General features: G+C 55.9%; 7 protein-coding genes across 7 annotated transcripts; 5 read left to right on the top strand and 2 right to left on the bottom strand.

Annotated features, from left to right (window-relative positions):
- Positions 1 to 140: 140 nt before the first annotated feature.
- L969DRAFT_91603 (uncharacterized protein) lies at positions 141 to 676 on the top strand (the record flags this gene model as incomplete). The annotated part of the gene is made up of 3 exons (XM_014715284.1): positions 141 to 314; positions 407 to 517; positions 569 to 676. The coding sequence occupies 3 exons, from the start codon at positions 141 to 143 to the stop codon at positions 674 to 676; spliced, it is 393 nt and encodes a 130-aa protein (XP_014570770.1).
- A 215-nt stretch (positions 677 to 891) lies between these two features.
- Positions 892 to 2056, bottom strand: L969DRAFT_131687 (uncharacterized protein). Its single transcript, XM_014715283.1, has one exon. It carries the CDS (start codon positions 1699 to 1701, stop codon positions 1084 to 1086), a length of 618 nt encoding a protein of 205 aa, XP_014570769.1. The 5' UTR covers positions 1702 to 2056; the 3' UTR covers positions 892 to 1083.
- L969DRAFT_84013 (uncharacterized protein) lies at positions 1915 to 4358 on the top strand. The gene is made up of 6 exons (XM_014715282.1): positions 1915 to 2197; positions 2251 to 2751; positions 2798 to 3064; positions 3113 to 3284; positions 3338 to 3543; positions 3591 to 4358. Exons 1-6 carry the CDS (start codon positions 1949 to 1951, stop codon positions 4329 to 4331), a joined length of 2136 nt encoding a protein of 711 aa, XP_014570768.1. The 5' UTR covers positions 1915 to 1948; the 3' UTR covers positions 4332 to 4358.
- A 56-nt stretch (positions 4359 to 4414) lies between these two features.
- On the top strand, positions 4415 to 5503 carry L969DRAFT_43732 (uncharacterized protein; the record flags this gene model as incomplete). The annotated part of the gene is made up of 2 exons (XM_014715281.1): positions 4415 to 4903; positions 4961 to 5503. The coding sequence occupies 2 exons, from the start codon at positions 4415 to 4417 to the stop codon at positions 5501 to 5503; spliced, it is 1032 nt and encodes a 343-aa protein (XP_014570767.1).
- A 246-nt stretch (positions 5504 to 5749) lies between these two features.
- Positions 5750 to 7654, top strand: L969DRAFT_14343 (uncharacterized protein; the record flags this gene model as incomplete). The annotated part of the gene is made up of 4 exons (XM_014714883.1): positions 5750 to 5803; positions 5857 to 7094; positions 7145 to 7435; positions 7486 to 7654. 4 exons carry the CDS (start codon positions 5750 to 5752, stop codon positions 7652 to 7654), a joined length of 1752 nt encoding a protein of 583 aa, XP_014570369.1.
- Positions 7655 to 7742: 88 nt separating this feature from the next.
- L969DRAFT_14342 (uncharacterized protein) lies at positions 7743 to 10548 on the bottom strand (the record flags this gene model as incomplete). The annotated part of the gene is made up of 10 exons (XM_014714882.1): positions 7743 to 7969; positions 8020 to 8140; positions 8190 to 8358; positions 8408 to 8918; positions 8966 to 9164; positions 9214 to 9298; positions 9347 to 9625; positions 9673 to 10041; positions 10116 to 10368; positions 10419 to 10548. The coding sequence occupies 10 exons, from the start codon at positions 10546 to 10548 to the stop codon at positions 7743 to 7745; spliced, it is 2343 nt and encodes a 780-aa protein (XP_014570368.1).
- Positions 10549 to 10687: 139 nt separating this feature from the next.
- L969DRAFT_91597 (uncharacterized protein) lies at positions 10688 to 13834 on the top strand (the record flags this gene model as incomplete). Its single annotated transcript, XM_014715280.1, has 11 exons — positions 10688 to 10847; positions 10908 to 11212; positions 11261 to 11974; positions 12030 to 12248; positions 12305 to 12438; positions 12519 to 12628; positions 12679 to 12818; positions 12873 to 13098; positions 13158 to 13369; positions 13424 to 13546; positions 13610 to 13834. 11 exons carry the CDS (start codon positions 10688 to 10690, stop codon positions 13832 to 13834), a joined length of 2568 nt encoding a protein of 855 aa, XP_014570766.1.
- Between the last annotated feature and the right edge of the window lie 23 nt (positions 13835 to 13857).

Raw genomic sequence — 13857 nt, 5'->3', positions numbered from 1 at the left:
GTCTGTCTACTCTTCAGTCTCCCGGTCTGTCATGCATACTTCCTCAGAGGTTGATCGTACCCAAGCAGAGCGCTGAGTACGAGCCTCCCCAGTCTTTCCTGCCCCTCTGCCTCGCTGCGAAGTGACTGGCACGCGCGAGCATGTCGCAGACAATGCAACTCTCTCAGGTAGCCAAAGGCAAGCGAAAGGCACTTCGATCAGACCCAAAGGATGTCATCATCATCATCATCATCATCATCACCCCCGACGATGAGACTCCGTCAGACTCGAGATTGGAACGAGCGAACAAGGCCAACGAGCTGGCAATCGTCGACGTGAGCGCAACCGTCATGCGTCAGTAGACGTCAGCATAGCCAGCGGCTCACACGTCACAACGGAAGATGTGAAAGTAAAAGCTCTTATCAAGGGCAGAACGAATGCGATCGAAGTACCAGACGGCGATGAGCAGACAGGAGAAATGCTACCCATCAACTCGTTGGAAGCCGCTCTGCAGCAGCTGCTCGAGTTTGTGCCTGATGTCTATATCAACTAAGTCATTCAAAAGCTTCAAGAGCTCGAAGGTCCCTAGGACGAGATCGTCAATACTGTTCTCGGAGATCTACTCAACGCTGCAACCTACCCCAAGCGCGAGTGCGAACAAGTGCGCAAGCAGATTATCAACTACATCCTCGAATAAAATCTCGAAGCCCCAGCCGTGATCTGAGAGACAGCCACAGAGAAGATCTATTGTGCCATTGCTTTCCGCGAGATCCGCAAGAACAGCCCGGATGGTCTGGGCAAGCCTCTCCTTGAGCGTCGCTACAGGATCAAAGCTTCGATACATCCGTCGCTTAAGGCTGAATGGGAATTCGTCCAACGCTGGCTAGTCTGCGATCGCAAAGCACAGGAGGCCAGGATTGCTCTCGAGCGCAAGACAGAGAAACGTCGGCGTCGCGAACTCAAGCGTGAGATCGGAGAGTTTGCTGATGGCAAAGGGGTGGAGTGTTCCATCTGCTGTGACGAGCGGCAAGCCATTCGTACTGTGCGCCACAGAGCCTTGCTGACTTTTTCAACGAAACGGGCCTCTCGATGATGCTGACGTGCTCAGAGGGCATCCATCTCTTCCGCCGTGATTGTGTGCGCTAAGCCACTGAAGCTGGTATCGGAGGAAATGAATGTCAGCTGCGTGTGCTTCGAGGCCAATGCCAGGGCAGCTTCACCCATGCTCAAATTGCAGAGGCCCCATCGGCAAGGGCTATGGAGCTGCTCGACCGTATCGCCACAGATCCAGCGCTGCGAGGCCTTGCCGAACTCAGTCACAGCCTTTTCTGTCAATCCGGCGAGCGAATGGCCGCTGGAGTTACGCACTACTGATGGTAACGCGCAGCTATGGTGATCGAAAATCCGGACGAGAAGCACTTTGAGTGTTTGCGACCCGACTGTCGTCGCACCAGCTGCCGTACATGCAAAATGAACGCTCATAGCCCTCTCACGTGCGACAAAGCAGCCAATCGTCATGTTGGCATCAATTTGATCGCAGAGGCCACGGCCAATGCGGCCATCAAGCGCTGTCCCGGCTGCAATGTCGCCACCGACACAATCGATGGCTGTGACTACATGCTTTGCCAAGTCTGCAAGGAACGCTGCTGCTGCTTGTGCGAGCGAGAAACGCAAGATCGTGCCCATCTTGGCCAGTGCGAGGCTACCGCGCGTGACAAACATTCCGTCAACGACGCCATGACGCAGGCTGCTGTCAATGCCACCATCATTCCTCGTGATCTTCGGTTCCTTCGCGCCATCTAAGCTTCAGCTTCGGCGATCACATCCGCAGTGGCATCTAGAAAAACGTAATGCGAGATCCTGTTGTCGTTCCCATCTGCATTTGCCTCATACAAAGTTGTCGCGCGCGCCCCGTGAGAGTACTTCACGCCTTACGCGCAGTTGACCAGTAGGGCGACGTCAAGAGCTCATGGATCCTCTAGGCGTCAGTGGCATATTGCCGGATGTAGGGCCAAGCAGTGATCGGCAGCAGGAAAGCCCAAAGAGGACATACCATGGCAGAATCGAGCAGCAAGCGGTCCCGGCAGCGAGCGCTTCTGTGCCTGCGACATTGTCATCTTTCCCATACAGACCGCCGCTAGAAGCAGCTTCACCTACTTATGCTCGGCAGGTACTGCCCCAGCCAGATGATGGACCCCTGGGATCGAGCAGTGCTCATGTACGTGCTTGTCGAGTGACCTGCGCCAATCGCCTGACAAGACGGCGGAGCAGATGGCGCAGTCTTTGTATGACCCCACACGTAAACCGTTACCAGCAGGACCAGACTCGCCTCAGCGGAGGGGTCTGGCCTACCAGTCTGGCAGTGCCAGCACGATGCTGCCTCATCATCAATACTACCAACAATCAAACCTGCCGGTAGCCTATCAGCCTCAGCAGCAACAACCCCAGCAGCAACCGCCGCCAACGATCAACCAGTATCGTCCTCATGCTGCACAGACTCAACAGGGCGCTTCCTCGAGCACATTGGCTGCTCCTACGCAGAATGGCGTCGGCCGACCGCGCTCGCCGTTCGCATCTGCAACGCCAGCAAGCTTCGTGCAACGAGGTTACCCAGACTCGGACCAGAAGCGCTTACACGATCCCGATGTTGACCAGAGTCGCTCAACGAGCTCGTCATCGCAGCAGCGCGTCAAAGAGGACCCGTTTGTGCGCGTCAGGGTACTTGCGCTCGACAGAACGAAGAAGGAGCTATGGATCAAACTCGATGCTACAGTGCGTCCAGACGCTTGTACGAGCACACTTGCTGATGCTATGGCAGACTAATCTATCATCATACCATCACGGCTATGTCAGAGCTTTCACTCGCTCGTCTACTGACTTTGCCGCGCTTCATTCGGCGCTCGCGAGCAACCACCCTCAGACGATCGTACCAGCGCTGCCTTTCAGCTCAACGAGCGCTCTCACAGACGAAGAAGAGGACCGCATCGTTCGCTCCTCTTACCAGAGATGGCTCAATCGCGTTTGCAAGGACGCGGGCTTGATGTCAGATGAGGAATTGCGAGTCTTTATCGAAGCAGACTTTGGCGTGAGTTCACTGCTGTCCTGCCGGTATACATGCTGAAGCACGTGTCAGTATACCGCCTACTCGAAGCGACAGACTAAGACAGGCAGCTCGCTGCTCAAGTTCAAGTCTGCGACGGATGAGGACGATGAGTTGGGGTCGGCAAAGAAGGAGATGTCGAAGCTGGAGCATCACCTCACAGAGGCTGCCAAAGCGATCGACAAGGATGCAAAAGCGCGCAAGAGTGCGCTTCTACGCTTCCAACTCCCGACGAGAGCGCTGATGCATGCCTCGCAGCTTTATCGCTTTCGCTGCAGGATTTGGCAGAGAAATTCACAGCATTCAGCACGACAGAGACGCATCAACCGCTCAATGTTGGGCTACGAAGATTAGCAGACGCGCTGCGGAGGATCTCCGAGGTCGAAAATGTACACTCGACGAGCGACTGCGTCACCGTAGGCGACGGCCTTGCCTACGAAGCGGCCGAAGCCAGAGAAGCGAGGGTGAGATCTGGTCCCTTCTCCATGCGCAGTTGCTGATCGAAGCTCAGGAAACGCTCATGCATCGCCAGTCGACTGTCGATGAACATCGTGCGGCCGTGAAGAATACGATCACGAGGAAGCGCGAAATCGAAAGGCTCAAGGCGTCATCCTCTATCAAATCAAATCGTGCTACAGAAGCGCTTGAGGAATTTGAGACTGCAACGAAGCAAGAGGCGATACTGGCGCAGAAGCTAGACGCAGTCTCGCAGCGGCTACTGCCATCACTCCATTCTCACACGCGCCAGATGAACCAGGATACCCTGCAGACGCTCGCTCAGTATGCACGAGCAACATTGGCGTACGAGAAGCAGCTTCTCAAGGAACTCGATGCAGTCGTACCCGATCTCGAGAAGATACCGGCAAGGTCGAGCGAGGATGCTTACTATGTTCATCCGCCGCCGCCGCTAGATTCATCGCAGCGCTCTGCGACTGGTATCCCTCGAAGCCAGTCTGCGAACAGTATGCCGAGTCCAGATCGGGGCTCGCTCTATCACTCTCGGTCGGGCTCTGTGCCAGTCCATCATTCAATCAGTGGTTCTCGCTCGCCTGGCGGTCCTATCGCGAACTCGCAGACCGGAGCGCAATCTATGATCTTGCCAAGAGGGCAGCCCAATAGGATCAATCAGCTCGCGAACAGTGTGCACATCGACACGACCGGTTTGCCGACGAGACAGGCTGAAACGTTTGTCGAGCCTCACAAGCGCGTAGATGCCCGTGCGGCCGCCTCGCTGTTGTCAAACCACTTCTAATGCAACGTGACACGAGCATTGCCTGAAGAGCGCGATTGATTTGCTACGTTGCACGCGCTCAGCGCCCTGTCTATCAGACGACTATGGCCCCTCTGCCGGACAAGCGACTTCGTTGGTATGATGTACGCAGCGGCCGATCAGCCGAACGCTTCGACGATCTGCCCAAAGGCGGTTGGCACCTGCCGTACGACGAGACAGATTGGTTCGCGCCGGCCGAGAGTGGGCATCACCTAGACGAGCCAGATCTGATTGTCGTCTTCGTTCCCGGCAATCCTGGTCTGGTCGACTACTACACAGACTTTCTCACTACCGTAGCAGACCTCACGAATCCTCGCAAAAGCCCAAAAGGCGGCAGAAATCTCAAAACAGACGTGATTGCAATCTCACATTTAGCTCAGGCTACATCTCCTCTGAGCTCATTGGCGTACTCTGCCATTCTGTCTGGCAAGCTGCCGACACTCGCGGATCAGGTCGACCACAAGATTGCATGCATAGATCGCGTTCACGGCCTGTTCCCCAAAGCAAAGATTGTACTCATCGGTCACTCAGTGGGCGCATGGATTTGCTGTCAGGTAAGCAATGCCGACCGGTGCTCAGGAAAGGAAGGCTGAGCTATTGCGACGCTGCAGGTCCTGAAGGCGCGCCCGAAGCTCGTCAGCCGAGCTCAGCTGCTGTTCCCGACCATCTCAGACATCGCAGCCACGCCAAATGCTCAACGACTCTGGCCGATCTTCAACCGCGTCGGAAGTGCAGCGCTCGTCAGTCTGACGATGGGCACATCCTTCTTGCCCCTGGGCATCACTTCAAGGTTGACAGGTGTAGCGCAAAGAGCAGCGGTCGCGCCGGAAGGCGATGCCACCAAAGCGACGCTCGACCTCGTCACCAGTCCAACAGTCGTAGCATCGGCCTTGGCAATGGCGCGCGATGAGATGGCAACGATCAAAGACCTTGATAAGGCCTTCCTGGCACAATATGGTGACCGACTCGATTTCTACTGGGCAGAAGGTGATAGCGATGGCTGGGTCCGATCGAGCCAGATTCAGGAGATCATAGAGACCGTGCAGGACAAGGCAACACATCAGCGCTGCGTGCTTGGCATGAAGCACGCCTTTTGCCTCAAAGATGGGGCTCAGATGGGACGAATCTCTGCCAAGTGGATCCTATCTACATAGGCCTTCGAAACACAGGCAGCGGTAGACGATTGGCCCTCAGAAAGCATTGTTGTATTTGTAGGCAGCTAGACACACGCCATCCTGGACTGCTGGCGCGTCTTTGATCGATCGGGCTTAAACGGAAACCACTCTGCCGAGCGAAGAGGTCCTCGCAATTAAGGCAGATCGTCCGCCTTGTACTCCCACCTCTGGCCGTCGTCCGAAGGCTCTGGCGCGGCTCTCGCTCATCGACTTTGGCAGACAGCGATGCAGTCACCGCAGCTGGCTCCAGACTCGCCGCTACTGGCCTTAGCCCCAGAGGTCGGCTGATTCGCGAACAACGAGGCTTGTCGCAAGCTGATTGACCGTGACAGATACTGCAAGCCATACTCTGCCATCTTGACGGAGTCTCGATCGCCTCCTTCTCACTGACGGCCCAGTACGCTCATCAGGCAGTCTTCAAGGGCAACCAGCAGCTCTGGCGAGCAGTCTTCCTGCACGACTTTGATGACCCTTGGGATGCCTTTGAGCTTCTCCTGCCCACTGCGAGGGAGGCCGTCAAAGCGAGAGAGGAAGCGTGGGACTGGCAGTATGAAGCCCTCCGACGGTTCAGGGCGAGAGCGAGGATAAAGGAAGTAGCGGCAGCTTGTGCGAAAGGTGTCAGCCCGGCTACTGCTGCTGCTGCCGAAGCCGCTGCTGCCGCTGCGCCTTCTGTACCAGTACCGATCATATTACCTGCGCACCATGCGGCTCTCTCTGAAGCTGCCATAGTGGAGCACACATTGGCCTCAGCCCCCACAGAACCGTCTACCGACTCAGCAGACTCGGACTTCTCTGCAGACTCGCAGGTCTCCAACGACTCGACCGTCTCGGTCAACATTGAGGAAGATCTGGACATGGATGGAGAATACGCTTCCAGAGAGCTGCCACTCTCGCTAGATCGGCACGACAAGGCTGTCATCGAAACGGTCATGAAGGGTGTCGACGATCTGGAGGAGACTATCGAGACTCTCTTAGACATCTTCGATACCTGCAGGCCGTATCATCCTGCAACACACATCGATCTCACTCTCAAGCGACCAAAGGGGGAAGGACCGCCCAAGAATTTGACATACCTCTATAGCTTGTTCCAGGGCAAGCAGATTGCTCAGCTATTCTACATACACGACTATTCGAGCCCTTCTGCACCCATCACTGCCTTTGCCGCCACACAGCCAGGACCGTGGCTCAGATCATCTGGCAGACGTGCCAAGCATCTCGTCTCCCTGGCCAGCTCACGTCTGCATCTCTTGCATGGCCTCACAGCTCGCGAGCGCACGTCACGCTCAGCAAGGGGCAAAGCCAAGCAACTGGTCTATTGCCTCGAGAAGTACGGTTGGGACAACGAATTCGGTCCATACCGTTCCGACCGATCAGGCTGTGTCGATTGGAACCAGCTCGAGGCGATTGCCAGCGTCATCGGACGTAATTTCGACCTCGTCGCGGAGAACGAGCAAGCCACGCCCAAGGGATTCATTGCATGCGGTCCCTACACCGTGCCGCCCAATCTACTCGCACCGCAAGACTGGGCAGGCATCGAAGGACTCTGGTATGGCGCCTTTTCCTATCTCGAGTGAGTGCTCCCAGTCGCGCCATCACTGCTCAGGCTGACATGTCACACAGCTACGCTGACCTGCTGTTCTACAACGTCGGTCATCGACCCGAAGCTCGTCCATCGCTCACACATGTCGACGAAGCTGTCGGCGGTGTCATGACGATGAACTTGCGTCTGGATGACTCCATCAGAGGCGACTCGCTCTTGCGGACTGATCTACCGATCTGTAAGGATCTGCCCGTGCTCTACTTTTCCGGCGTCTCTGGCGGCCATGGAGCTTATCGACCACAAACACGCGTCAAGGGTCGAGTGAGCCTCATGCCGGGCGCTCGGGAAGTACGCTGGCGATGGATCGTCAAGTGAGTCTCGCCTTTCCTCAGCGCGGCTACCTATGCTGACTGCCGCGCAGCTATGGCGGGAGTGATCGTTGGCAGCTTGATGGGGTTCAGCCAGGTGGCATACGCTCTGCCGCTGTCTTTGGTACATGGAGCGATTGCGATCACGATGACGCTTCGCCTGTCGGTCCTTTCGTCTACTGGCATAGCTCGATGTGCCAGCCATTTAACCGCGCTTCATGATTACGTGCTAATTGATCATACACGATCTGTCTTCAGTACTGTACTTCTCCGTTGATGTCACTCGAAATTGCATTATGAATCGATTAGCTCAAGACTTCTGGAACGCGAGTTCGTTTTCGATCTCCTTTAATCTGGCCTTCCAGCTTTCGACGTCTTGTAGCTTGGCTTCAATCTGTTCTACCTCCTTTGCGAACGAGAGCTTTTCTTCCGCTGTGCCGATCTGCGATAGCTCCCAAGTGCCCTTCTCGCCGGTGAGTCGAAGCAGATGGCTGTGGTACTTGAACAGTGACGGTCGATGCGAAATAGTGATGAGCGCTGTGAGGACATGTCAGCGTCTTGTCCCCGAAAGACAAGCAGAAACTGACTGATGCCCAGGTCCTTGGCGTGCTGATACATGAGACCTTCGACGTCTGTGCTGACTGCGCTTGTGCATTCGTCAAGGATGCCGAATCGAGGCAGATGGTAGAACAAGCGTGCAATGTTCATCTGCACGGTTATCAGCATAGCTTTAGCGCGGTCTCTCGTTCGAGCATACGCGTTGCTTCTCGCCGCCCGACAGGACGTCCTTCCACTCTTTGCGCGTATCGAAGCCTCCTTCTCGCTCGGGCAGATATGCAAGGTGGACATGCTTGAGGATCTCTCGAAGATCGGCATCGGTCTTGCCCGATGCTCGCATCTCTGGCAGTGAATGCGGATAGATGACCCTGCACCAGCAATTAGCTTGAGCCCAGGGTCATTAGTTGGGAAACCTACTGATCTCGCAAGCTGCCCAAGCTGAGGTAGGGCCGTTGCGGCAGGTAGAATATCTCGCCTCGAGCAGGCCTGCGAACGACGCCTTCGAAAGTAGGCCACAAACCGGCAAGGACACGAGCGACGCCAGTCTTGCCAACACCGTTCGGGCCCGTGATGAGCATGTGCTCGCCCGGCGCAACAGTGACTTTGAGATCCCTCACTAGCAACTCGCCACCTCTTTCCAATCCGGGAGCGGGCGCGACGATGGGCACCTTGTTGAATTCTACGCCCTCTGCGCCGTCGACGAGCTTGCCATTGATGCTGCCTAGGTCGTAGAATGGCTCGGACGGATCGAGTGAGGCCGGCCGAGGTACAGACTGGTACTTGTCGCCATTGAGCTGATGAAGCGTGCTGATGAGAGAATAGACTCGTGAAGTATGACCAGCCAATTCGGCGAGCTCCTTGTAGGAGTACATCAGACGACCGCCGGCATCTGCCAGCGATAGCAGCAACCGTCGATTTGAGATGTAGCCTGTCAACGCTCATTAGTCTTGATCACTCTATGGCTGAGCAGCTTACTCTCTGTCCTGCCAGCGACACTGTTCGGATCTCGCTTGGGCTTCTCGGCGACCTGTACACCTTGCAAGACCTTTGTGTCATCGCTGGCTCCCTTTTTCCCAGGACCGAAGAAGACGGGAATCGAAATGAGGCAGTAGCCAGCCGCGGACCAGAGGTATTTGATAACAAAATCTTCCGTCATGCTGTAGGCGATGCGAATCTGCGCGCCCATCAGCGACCGATGAAGGGCAATCAACAAAACCACTGACCTTGAAGATGGAGTTGACGTGCTTGATGAGTCTCAGATATGCGCGCGTGAGGATATCTTGCTCTAGATGTGCGCCGTTATAGAAGCTGCACTGCCAGTGAGTGATGCTCGGACAAAGCCACGTAAGAACGTACGCGATTTCCTCGGCATTAGTGATCAGTCGAGAGTGAGCAGCACGGAAGTCACCCTCGAGTTTGGCTTCTACCGCAGCCAGCTTGCCGAAAGCGGGGGTGACTTTCCGCAAAATCCACGCGGTGAAGATGTAGGAAACGAAGAGACCTGCGCTGCCTGCTCGACCGATGCTTCGGCCTAGCTGGATGTTGAAGAGAATCAGATCAAGGGTCGGCTTGGAGATATTCGAATAGAGTGACGCGAGGTTATCGCAGAATCTTGCGAGATCAGTAGTGATCAATCTGCTCGCACATCAGCCATGCGCGGGTTCGTCCGCTGTTTGGCTTACTGATCGGCAGCGTCGACGCGGCTGTCGAGATTGATGATCTTGTAGTAGTTGCGCTGATCGCTCAGATAGAGATCATGGACATAGCGGGTGAGACGGGTCCGGAAAGAGATCGACAGCTTGTTTTGCAAGAAGCGGATCATCGAATTTGTATACGTGCTCGGTAGAGCCAGAGCAAACCAGTAGACGAGACCCCAGAGAAACCCTTTGGCGTCTGCCGAGACGAGATCGCGAACGATGATACCGTCTAGCTTGGCAACGAGCAGAGAGAGGTAAGTCCTCAAGAGCAGAAAGAAGGTATGTAGCGAGAAGAGAAAGACTTCTTTGGAAGTCGACCGAGGGATGAGAATGCGAAAGATGGCACGCAGTTGCCTGTGAACAGCATCATCAGCAAGTTCGTCCGGCGGCCAAGTACGCGCGCGCGCGCAGGGGTGATAAGGACTTACATCCAGAATTGCTTGTTCACGCCTACTTTCCGCACCGGCTGGACCGTCGCGGTGGCAGCCGTCTTACCCGATGGAGACCTGGCCATCTTCGTACCGCCCGGCGTCATTGCACCGGAAGCCTTTTCGCTCGCACGATCGCCTGATCTCGTCGCGGATGGTGACTTTGGCTTGCTGCCTTGCGCGGGTAGAGCGGCCGCGGCAAAGTAAGGCGCATGCGTCTTGAAGGTATTGATCGAAGTCGGCCGTATGATGACTGAAGGTGCAGCTCAGCGGTTGCCGCCCGAGCTATCGCGGTCAGCGTACCTTTGTGAACTCGGCCGCCGCTCGAGTCGGGCACGAGCAGCTCGCGCGTGCCATCGTTGCGGGTCAGGTATAGGTCCCGCTGTGCTGCCTCTATCTGGGGCGTCGTCATGGGCAGCGGTCGTGGTCCCATCGTGCTCGAGCTTGATGCTGGCTTTGTCGCTTGCGTGAATGCCGACGTGCGAAATCTTCCACCATTTACTGTTCGAACACGTAGGTCGATCGTGCTCGTGTCGTGTGTCGACGACTTCGACGACTGTCAGCTGCTCGCTATGGACGTCGACTGGACCGGCAACGCACAAGCGTCCAGCTCGCATGCTGTGGATGGTGCAACAGAGCAAGTGGGCATGCCCAAGCGCTTTGCTGCCCTACCCGTCGAAGTCACTGCAGCTGCCCCTTTCGACCTGGACACTTACGCTGCTCAGTACAAAGGCAGGCTGTCCCATGGCCGTCAAGACTGCTTGTCCTGACCGAGGCGTGAGCGCTATGCAGGCCGGCGTCGTATACAGCATCTGCTCTTTGTGGCCCGTTCGACAGTGACATCGACGCCTTCACTTTCCAGGGCTGCCTTTCTGTTGGCGCTCAAGACGATCCAGGCCGACACGACCGATGAGAGCCTGTACACGTCTACGCTGAACGATTACAACATAGCCGCTGCGAAAGAGTGGGGGGAAAGTCAGCTCGCGTCGGATAGCGCTTGGCTCGATCGCGCCGAACGAAAGACGGACGATACCAAAGATCGTCTGGAAGTCGAGCTCAAGACGTACGAGAACAATCTCATCAAGGAGAGCATCAGAGTGAGCCTCTATCTGCCATTCTTCGGTCGGGCTGATGACGTATGACAGATCGGGCACCGTGATATCGGCAACTTTCTGCATTCGGTAGGCGACTTGCAAGGCTCGCTCAAGTCGTTTGGCAAATCCCGCGAATTTGGCACCATCACCGCTCACATCATCGAGATGAGTCTGTCCATCATCGATGTCGTGCTAGAGCTGCAACAGTATGGCGCCATCAAATCTCACGCTAGCAAGGCCCTCTCTCATCTCGCCCATCCTCGTCCTGCGCAAGGCGCGACAGACAAGTCGACAGGTTCAGCAGCCCAATCCGACAATGTCAAAATTGCTTCGTTGGCCAATGCGAGCATAACAGATGCGAGGACGCAACTGGCAAAGGACAAGCAGCTCAACGAGACGAGAGACAGGCTAGCAATCGCCAGTGGTATAGCCGAGCTCGGTCAAGGAAGCTACCACACCGTGCTGCCTTCCTTCTTATCGAGCTCTGCTTTGTCCGATGAGACTTCAGATGGCACTGACGAATCTGTCGGACGGCCTCTACCTGTCGGCTGCGGCTTGGACGGCTATGTGTCTACTGCCGATCTTGCCATCTATGTGGTTCTATGCGCCATTGCTACCCTTGAACGCAACGCTCTCAAGGCAAGGATCATCGACAACCCCGGCATTCGAAGTCTGCTCGAATATGAGCCCTACCTCAAAGACCTGCTCTCTGCTTTCTACAGCGGTCAGTACCGCCAAGGCCTCGAACTGCTCGAGCTGCACAAAGTGAGCTCAAGCTCCACGCAAGCTTACCGAACAAGAGCTGATATCCACTTTGCAGTCACGCTTCATGCTCGATCTTCACCTGAGCCCGCATGTGCCAGCCCTCTTTGATCACATTCGTTCGCGTTCGGTATTACAGTACTTTGAGCCATACGAAGCAGTCCAGCTCTCGCGCATGGCTACAGATTTCGGCTGGAACGACATGACGACAGAGCATTACGTTTTGCAAGCCATCCAGTCTGGCTCCCTGCAAGCTCGACTCGATTGTCGCGACAGGGTCAGCGTGTCTTCGGATCGGCGCAGACCAGGAGCTCACTGTTACGCGCATGACAGGTCGTTCGCACACGGAAAGATGACGTACGCACGGAGCTCTTTGCCCAGACTATCCAGCTCCAGCGAAAGCAAGCACGCCAGTCTGAAGATCTCGCCTACCACTTCAGGCTGATCCAGTCCAACTACGTAGCAAAGTCTGCTCAAGCCTGATGTTGTAACACGGATCATGATGACGAAGATGGCTCTGTTTAGCAAAGCGTCGCGCCCTCATAAGCGTGGCAAAAGACAAACGTCCATCCCCTGCACCGTCTACATCGTATCTGCATACGCAAGCAGTCAACATGGTCGAGAAGATCCAGCTCGGCTTCATCGGCCTCGGCAACAGTCAGCTCTGCCCACCCTGCGTGCTGTCAGAGACTGAGCTGGCAGAGCAGTGGGCGCGGCCATGGCCAACAATCTGAACAAGTGGGCAAGGGACGAACAGCTGCCTGCTTTGCTCGTCTACAACAGGACGAGATCAAAGTGCGATGCGGTCGAGAAGCAAGGCGCCGTCGTCGCAGCATCGGCAGGCGAGGTGAGCTAGATCGATTGTCGACTTGCTCGTGCTCATGTCGGCAGCAATGCCTAGATAGCGAGCAAATGTGACCTCGTCATCACTTCCCTTTCAAACGATGCAGCAGCGGAAACCGTCTATGCAGAGATGATCAAAGCGATCGAGTCAAAGGAAATATCAGACAAGCAGCAAAAGACCGTCTTTGTCGAATGCTCAACGCTCTATCCCTCCTTCGTGGGCCAGCTAGAGCAACGCATGGAGAAAACGGGCAAAGCGCATCTGCTTTCCTGCCCTTGCTTTGGTCAGTCGCTACTGGCTCGGAGACCCGTCGCGTGCTCACGCGCAGTGCGGTCTCGACAGGTCCTCCGCCCATGGCCGTGTCTGCTCAGCTCGTGGTGGTCATGTCGGGCGACTTGTACGCCAGACGAAGGGCATCACCTTATCTCGCACCGTCCATCGGTCGGGCGACACTCGACGTGGGCTCAAACGTCGAAAAAGCAGCAGCGCTCAAACTCATTGGCAACTCTTGCGTCTTGGGCATCATTGAGCTGCTCGCGGAATCAATGACCCTCGTGAGCTCGTTTGCAGTGTATCATTCGTCATACTTACCGCGAGCGAGCACACAGGCGGACAAGTCTGGCGTAGGATCAGAGACGCTCTTCTCCTTCCTCGAAGCTTTCATGCCTGCGCCCTCCATCTTGGGTTACGGCAAGAAGATGGTTGACGACAATTTTGATGGCACATCCGGCGTGAGCAGACCTGCACATACATTGGCTGTGCCAGCACTGATGCTATGAATGCGACCTCGACAGTTCTCGCTCGACGGAGGGATCAAGGATGCCTCTCACATACGCAAACTAGCAGAAAGCGTAGACTGCCCGGTGCCCATCATTGACGCTGCCCACAGCCATCTGATCACTGCAAGAGCACAAGGAGGTAGTCATCTCGACTGGAGCTCACTCGTGGGCGGCCAGCGTATCAGCGCAGGCTTGGCACCCTTCAAACGGGCAAGACACTTTGACAAGGCAGAGATCTAGTGAACTCGCTCGCTGTACTACAC

The sequence above is a fragment of the Mixia osmundae genome, assembly GCF_000708205.1.
Source record: "Mixia osmundae IAM 14324 unplaced genomic scaffold scaffold_1, whole genome shotgun sequence".
NCBI lineage: Eukaryota > Fungi > Basidiomycota > Mixiomycetes > Mixiales > Mixiaceae > Mixia > Mixia osmundae.
Note: the sequence above shows the minus strand (reverse complement) of the source record. Positions and strands in the feature narration are given on the sequence as shown.

Bases quoted from the DNA above. Each gene is read 5' to 3' on its own strand.
- L969DRAFT_131687 (XM_014715283.1), bottom strand. From the start codon at position 1,701: ATGTTTGTCACGCGCGGTAGCCTCGCACTGGCCAAGATGGGCACGATC.
- L969DRAFT_84013 (XM_014715282.1), top strand. From the start codon at position 1,949: ATGGATCCTCTAGGCGTCAGTGGCATATTGCCGGATGTAGGGCCAAGC. The intron at 2,752-2,797 runs GTGCGTCCAGAC...ATGCTATGGCAG, and splicing joins GGATCAAACTCGATGCTACA to ACTAATCTATCATCATACCA. The intron at 3,065-3,112 runs GTGAGTTCACTG...AGCACGTGTCAG, and splicing joins TTATCGAAGCAGACTTTGGC to TATACCGCCTACTCGAAGCG.